Source organism: Chrysochloris asiatica, unplaced genomic scaffold (genome assembly GCF_000296735.1).
Source record: "Chrysochloris asiatica unplaced genomic scaffold, ChrAsi1.0 scaffold00086, whole genome shotgun sequence".
NCBI classification, from domain to species: Eukaryota; Metazoa; Chordata; class Mammalia; order Afrosoricida; family Chrysochloridae; genus Chrysochloris; species Chrysochloris asiatica.
The window spans coordinates 8,591,848-8,599,524 of record NW_006408604.1 but is presented as its reverse complement, the minus strand read 5'-3'; the positions used below and the strand labels follow the sequence as shown (position 1 = coordinate 8,599,524).

Genomic DNA, 7,677 nt, shown 5'->3' with positions numbered 1-7,677 from the left:
TGGCCCTAAATCCTACTTGCTTTGCTGAAGTAGACAGTCTGATTCAGGAAGCAGTAAGATGTTACTGTGAATTATATGAAGAAGGGAAAAAAGGACCACACAGATAACTCTCACTAGTTTTCTGATTCGAAACTGTGTTCTCTTTCCCAGGGATATTCCAGGTGATCCCGAACCGTCTATAAGTAGACCTATTTATGCAACTGACAAAATGCCAACACCATCCAACTCTTCTTTATTGTCAGAATAAAATCTGATGATTTGTGTATTTTTAAGTATATACATATTAAAATATGACAATGAAGGATAAGCACTGAACTGCTAACCTCAAGGTCAGAGGTTCAAATCCACCAGCCACTCCTTGGAAACCCTACACGGTGTCCCTATGAGTTGGAATTGACTTGGTGGTACTTAGCAATAGCAACAATGTATTAAAATATATGTTTAAGTTTATATTTAATGTTTTTAAATCCCAAAGACAAAGACTAGATTTATAAAGATAGTGCTAATAAATGGCAATAATAATGAGAGCTAAAGAATATGAGGTCAGAATTGACTTATGACTGAGTCATTGGAGTAGAACCACATTGTGAGTCAGGGACTACTTGTATTGGGTTCTCTGTGTGCCAGGGAACTAAAGTCAATAATAATAGTTAACTTTTAGTTAAGAGTCTCTGCAGTTTGAACCCACCAAGAAGTGCATTGGGAAATAGGTCTGGTGATTTGCTTTCAAAAGTCACAACCTTGAAAATCCTATGGAGCAGTTCTACTCTGCACACGGGGTCATCATGAGTTGGAAATGACTTGACGTCAACGAACAATAATAATACGTTTTCTTCATTTATTTTATGTTGTTGTTAAGTGCAGTCAAGTTGATTCTGATTCATAGCCACCCTGTACAGAGTTTCAGAGAACAGCTGGTGGGTTTGAACTGCCAACTTTGTGGTTCGCATTCCAGTACTTATCTTACAGTGCCACACCAGGATTCCTATTTTATGTTAGGAAATGTATCCATAAGGTAGTATCTTATTTAATCTTCAAGAACAAACCTATGACATTCTATTATGATGTCCCTTACATAGATGAAGACACTTAAAGACATTAGATAACTTGACCAAGAATGCATAGCTAATAAGTGGTCCAGGTTGAATTTGTATTCAATAGGGTGGGTGTGGGGTCGAACTGTCTAGATTCCATGCTAACCTCTTAAATATTATTTGTCAAATTCCTGTTCACCAAGAGCTGACAGAATAATACAAACACATTGATTCTTTTAAGTGTGTTTTGTGATATCTAACCAAGACTAACCAAACTTCCCAAGTCAAATAACATGCTGTTTATTGATCTAAATCTTTACTCAAAACTAGCTAATTTCACCCCTGGAAAAGCAAAGGTCATTAATTTTGGGGAAAAACCCAAATATTTTTCATTGAGACTTATAGGGTGGCAAAACATGGGTAACAGTTTATTCCTTCCTCAATTTCTCACTCCATGCCATAAATGTTCTAAGATTTTAAACTTAATACATTTGACTGTGCTCATTAAATTGGTAGAAACGCTATTTTGAAGAAATCGTTTCCAAGTCTGGTGTATTTCCCAAGAATTCTGGAACCTTGCTATCCATTTGTTCATTTATTATCAACATCTCCCTGCGTTCTTCATATTCTGCTGTTATTTTTTTTCATCCTGTACCAACACTTATCTCAGGTCATGTATGTTGTTTCCATGTTGCTAAGACAGGAAGGGGATATTTGATAATTGACCTTTCCCTGAGTCTGTATTTACAGATCAACCAGGATGGGCAGGCCATGCCAATTTAAGGTTTTTTTGCAGCACTACAGCCCTGAAATGTTGAGAAATGCCAATCCTGAATTATGAGTAGCAGCAATCATGTTAGAGTGGAGACAGAGCCAGAGATATTTAAAAGGAGGACCCTGTAGCTGGTTTCCTGGAAGAATGAGAAAAACAGACAAAGATGTTTACTTCTTTTGCTCTGGGTTGCAGTGAACTGTGTGAATGAGAAACATGTAGAAAGATGATCTTCTTTCTTCTGAAACAAACAGAGCACAGCATTTGCTACAGAACTATTGTTCTGTGAAATGACTTGCTGTTAAGGGCCATTGAATTGGTTCTGACTCATAGCAACCCTGTATAGGGTTTCCTGGGAGTGACTAAGGGGTTTGAATCACCAACCTAGTGATTAGCAATCCAATGCCACACCAGCACTCCTGAAATGACTGTAGGTGGCACATAAAAGGGTAAAGATAAAATCAGTCATATGGCTTTCTAAAAAGCAAGCCTAGTCATTGTTCTGTACTGTGATAGCTCTAAATTCTCCTGCTTTAGTGCACATCAACACATCACCAGAGTTCTTTCTAGAATATTAATCTACTCCTGGAAAGCTTTTAATGACTTCTCGTGACTGACAGGATAATGTTTCAATTCAAGATCCTTTACAATTTGGCCCCATCACAACTCTCCAGTCCTGATCACACCCTACTTTCTTTCTACTCCTATTCTCTCTTTCTCTCTTTCACATATCCTACATCCAGCCACCCAAAATTTCAGAGACTCCTAGGCGATACTTGCTGTTGTTGTTAAGTGCTGCTGAGTAGGTTCCAACTCATAGTGACTCCCTATAGGGTTTCCAAGGAGGGAAAGAACCACTGACCTCATGGTTAGCAGTCCGGTACTTATCCTATAGTGCTACACCAAAAGTCCTAACCTATTTGAAATCCCTATGATTTAGCTGTTGTCTGGAATGACTTTTCTTCTCCTTTCACTGAGAGCCTCAAACCCCACTTCAAGCCATATGGTTCTTACTATGAAGTCTTCCTCAGTTTCTCCAGAGAGAATATGTAGCTTCTGGTACTAAGCAGCCACAACCTATTGCTTAAACATCTGCTGTAGCACTCACTACTTTTGAGTGTAGATATTTATTCATGTTTCCATTTTTCTTTAAAAATTCTCCTGGGATTCACCTGAAAAGTCAGGCAGATCAACCCGGAATGGCTAGAAGAACAGGGATTACTTTTTGAAAGAAAGACCAGCAGAGGGAAAAGCAGACTGTTTAGATGTTAGAATATCAAGCAAGCTGTTTGCCTTGGAGCCATCAAGGCAAGAAAAGTTGGGCCATCGGGGAAAACCCCCTTCTAAGACTGAAACTCAAAGGGAACCCACAAGCAGCATGCTCCCTGGTGACCACCCTGGTCTGCTTGTGAGTGGAAGTGAGGAAAATGTAGCAAGGAAGACATGGGCTGAAGTTGGCCATGTTCTATTGACACCTGTTGACCTTGAGATGAGACAGAGAAGAGGAAGGGCTGGCTAATATGAAGTTTAGGGAGAGGTTGAACTCCTGAACCCATGGACACTGATCAAGCCACTAGGGGCTAGAGCTGAGAGTGAAGCAACCAGCTGGTCTGAAGTGTGGGAAGGCATACGTGAACTCCTGAACTTGTAGATAGTATCCATGTGACCTAGCTTGGATGGCTAGCTGACCAGAACTCGACCAGATGAAATAGAGAAATTTGATACTGTGAGCAGTCATACACTGCTACAATTTGATGAACTGGACCTTTGCTGATGGATGCAGTTCTCAAAATTCCAAGCAAAATGGAAGGATTCCTCATAGCATGGATCAAGCTTGTTTCCTCATTATACTGGTTTGATAGGGATGGACAATCTAGACATTGGCTATCAAAAATGGTGGGGGAGTAATAAAGAAATGAAGTGATTGGTTTACAAACTTCCATGAGTGTGCTTAGTTTCAGAATGAGGCGGGTAAGGTAGAATCCCCACTAAAGAGTTTCCCTTTTTTCTAGATGGATCTGGAGAAAGGGGGTGGAGGATGATGGTGATAGGATTTTATGATTCAAATAGGAGTGTTAGCAGGAATAATTACGATAGTCACAACTGTAACTGTTGAAGATGTATAAATAAAAGTGGGGAGTAGTTAATCTTTCATTTCAGAAACAGACAATCCCATGACCAGCAAGAAGGAAGACCATGAGATCCTACCCAGATAAGGGATGACACCAGAGATGGTGGCAGAGGCGATGGCATAGAGAGATAGAGCAGTTGAGGACTCTAGGCCCATGGACTGAGAAAGAATGTGTGCCGATGGGCAGGAGAATTTTTGAATGAATATATGTATATTTTTATTCTGTATGTGTACATCAAACATTTTTGCTTTGGTCATTTGTGAAAAATAAAATATAGACGATAAGGAACAGGGTGGAAGCAGGATGTTATAGGGAAGGAAGAATAATCATTAAGATGAAACAAATGTATGATTGGTTGAAAGTAAAGCTGATCTTGTCTGTTTACCTAAAAAAAAAAAATTCTCCCGTGATTGTGATATCTTCAGGAACATAGATAACAATTAAATATAAAATGAATGAGTACACCTTGATTCCTACTTTGTTTTCTGTATTCTTTAGCCTGAGATGACCATGGCAAAAGATGAGGAAGAAGGCAGCAATGCTCTATTTTATGCTTTTTAAGTTTTTTCCAGTAGAGACTTACTATCTTTTTCTAAAATTCCCACGTACAGTGTCATTGTCAAAGGAACCCTGGTAGTGTAGTGGGTTGCTAACTGAAAGGTCAGCTTTCTGCTGCCGCAAAGATTTGCAGTCTTGGAAACCCTGTACAGAGTTTCATTACGAATCAGAACCAACTCAATAGCACGCAACCACTACTACCACCACCAGTGTCATTGCCAAAACATTTTGTTTACTTCGCTAGTGGTGGTGTTGTGCCATAGAGTAAGATTCCGAGCGTTTCCGAGGCTGTAAATCTTTATGGAAGCAGAAAGCCTCATCTTTCTCCTGAGGAACAGCTGGTAGTTTCAAACTGCTGACCCTGAGGTTAGCAGCCTGATTCATAACCACTATACTATCAGAGCTCCTTTTCCTAGTGGTAGTCGAGGAGAAACAAGAGGGAAACAAAGAAATAAAGTGAGTTTTTCTGATCTGTTAATTCTGTCACTAAAGCTTAATTTTGGGCCTTTTGCTCCTCCCCAACTCCTCTCAGTAATGCAGCTTTCTTACAGGAGTGGTTTGTGATACTGATAAGAGCTGAATCCATTTAAATCATGAATACCTTTTAGCAGCTGGCAGTTATATGTGCTTAGATTTCCAGCTGACTGCAATTGCAACCAATTTCCTCTTCCGTGGCTCACGTTTACGACTTCAAACAACTCATAGGGTGGGATCAGGATCTCCTTCTTGAGGGAAAAGTTTTCCACAGATGCACCCAGACAGGTAGATATGTTAAACACTGTGTGGTCCCCAAATGTCTGTGCTTCTTCCCGTAGGAGGGAAGTGGAGAGAAACTGTCCAAATCGAATGATGGCACCTGGGTGGGGTTTAAAGGAGATATCTGTGGATCGGTGATACACCTCATAACACAGATTGGCATTCTTCAAGACGATTTCTTTCCTCAGCAGCTGAATTGCTGAGGTCAGGTAGTAATGTAGATATTTGAAGTGGAACGAATGATGGTACTGTCGGGGAGATTTGCCAGCGCTGGCCATGGCTTTAGTGAAATCCGAGCGAACATTTTTGTTCAAAGTATAAACCAAAATGGCCACAGCATGTGCAGTAGTCATGTTGCTGGGGAGAGCTTTATGTTGGTTCAACCAAGTTAAGTAAGCTTTCTGCCAGGCACTGGAGTAATTCCTGTGGTCTTCCAGTTCTTTTGTGAAATAATTCCCTTGTTTTAGCGCCTCTATCACCTGCTGGCTGCAGCCTTGGTACTGATCATCAAAGGAATCTGGTGCCAAATCAAAGTCAATTTTAGTTTCAACCTATAAGACAAGAAAAGCCTTGACTTTAATTTTTTGAATCAGATGGTGATCATAGTTGTAGATAGCTGTACGTTATGAGGCCAAGTCTTTACCTCAAAAGCAGTATTTGCTAAAGTGAGTTTCGGTCATTATCATTACACTGAGTACTTACTTCATCAGCTTGGTACAGATTAAATACAACTTGATAAATACCACTGAAACCTGCAAAATTCATCTTCCCTGGGAAATCACAGTATTTTCACATTGTGAGTCCTTTTGGGAAAAAAAAGAACTAACCTTAAAGTTTAATTATACTTCCTACTTCCTCTACTTTCTTCCGCTTCCATTTTCATTCATGAGTGTTACAAGGAATATCTTTCTTATGAATGCCTAAAACCTATATTAAATCTTCGAGCTTTGTTTAAGAATAAAGAATGTATTTTAGAATATTTAAATGATGAGCAGTATTGGGCTCTCTTAGGGAGCCCCCAATAAATAAAAGACCTCATCCATGCTTAGGTTCTGAAAATGTTGACTCAGAGTGGAGAGGGAAAAAAAAAAAAAAAAAAGAGTAGCTATGAAGCTCAACATTATTATTGTTACTGTTGAGTAAGGCCAAGTTACAGGACACAGCTTTGAGTCGGCTAGCAAGTGGGCTTGTTAACTGCAGCCCCCAGAATGAGGCACAGCAGGACCAGCCTAGGGCCTGCCTAGATAAGATTCTTGTCATCACACTCACTCCCAGAAAGAACAGAGCCAAACTCAGCGTATATGGCAGGTCTTCCCAAAGTCACTGACTAAGTCAATGTGTCCGACTTCCTGGGAGCAGAGTGAGTAAAGGTGGCCAGTGGTCAGGGGTGTGGCTAAGGAGAATTCCTCCTCTTGGAAATTAAGAGTGGGAAAAAGATACTCTTCTCAGTGTCTCTTCTGACATTCATTTTGACCTTTTCCTTCTTTCTTGTCTTCTCAATGACTTTTTGCTTTCTTCCTGTATGATGCTCTTGATGTCATCCCACAACTCCTCTGGTCTTCGGTTTTTAGTGTTTAATGTATCAAATGTGTTCTTCAGATAACCTCTAAATTCAGGTGGGGTATATTCAAGGTCATATTTTGGCTCTCATGGACTTGTTTTCATTGTCTTCATCTTTAGTTTGAATTTACATGTGAGTAATAAATGGTCTGTTCCACAGTCTGCCCCTGGCCTTGTTTTCACTGATGATATGGAGCTTTTCCATCATCTCTTTATTCAGATGTAGTCAATTTGATTTCCATGTATTCCATCTGGTGAGGTCCAAGTGTATAGTTGTCTGTATGCTGTTTAAAGAATGTATTTGAAATGAACAAATAATTGATTTTTCAGAATTCTATCATGCGTTCTCCAGCATCATTTCTATCACCAAGGCCATATTTTCTAACTCTTTGCTTCCCAACCTTTGCGTTCCAATCACCAGTAATGGTCAATACTTCTTGATTTCATGTTTGATCAATTTCAGATTGAAGAAGTTGCTAGAATTTTTCTATTTCATCCTCACTGGCTTTAATGGTTGGTGCGTAAATTTGAATAATAGTGGTATTAACTGGGCTTCTCTGTAGGAACATGGATATTATCCTATCATAGACAGCATTGTACCTCATGACTGATCTGGATATGTTCTTTTTGACGATGCATGCAACACCATTCCTCTTCAATTTGTCATTCCCGGCATAGTAAACCATGTAGTTTTCAGATCCAAAATGGCCAATACTAGTCCATTTCAGCTCACTAATGCCTAAGATACTGATGTTTATGAGTTCCATTTCATTTTTGACAACTTCCAATTTTCCCAGATTCATACTTCATACATTCCATGTTCCGATTTTCAAAGGATGTTTACAGCTGTTTCTCTTCATTTTGA

The 7,677-nt window shown here is 39.6% G+C and overlaps 1 protein-coding gene across 1 annotated transcript in view; it reads right to left on the bottom strand.

Annotated features, from left to right (window-relative positions):
- The window catches only part of ART4 (ADP-ribosyltransferase 4 (Dombrock blood group)), a 20,970-nt gene that overhangs the window by 8,235 nt on the left and 5,058 nt on the right, over positions 1–7,677 (bottom strand). Inside the window, exon 2 of the mRNA XM_006866069.1 lies at positions 5,098–5,803. Within this exon, the coding sequence (XP_006866131.1) occupies positions 5,098–5,803 (706 nt within the window). The remainder of the gene's footprint in view (positions 1–5,097; positions 5,804–7,677) is intronic.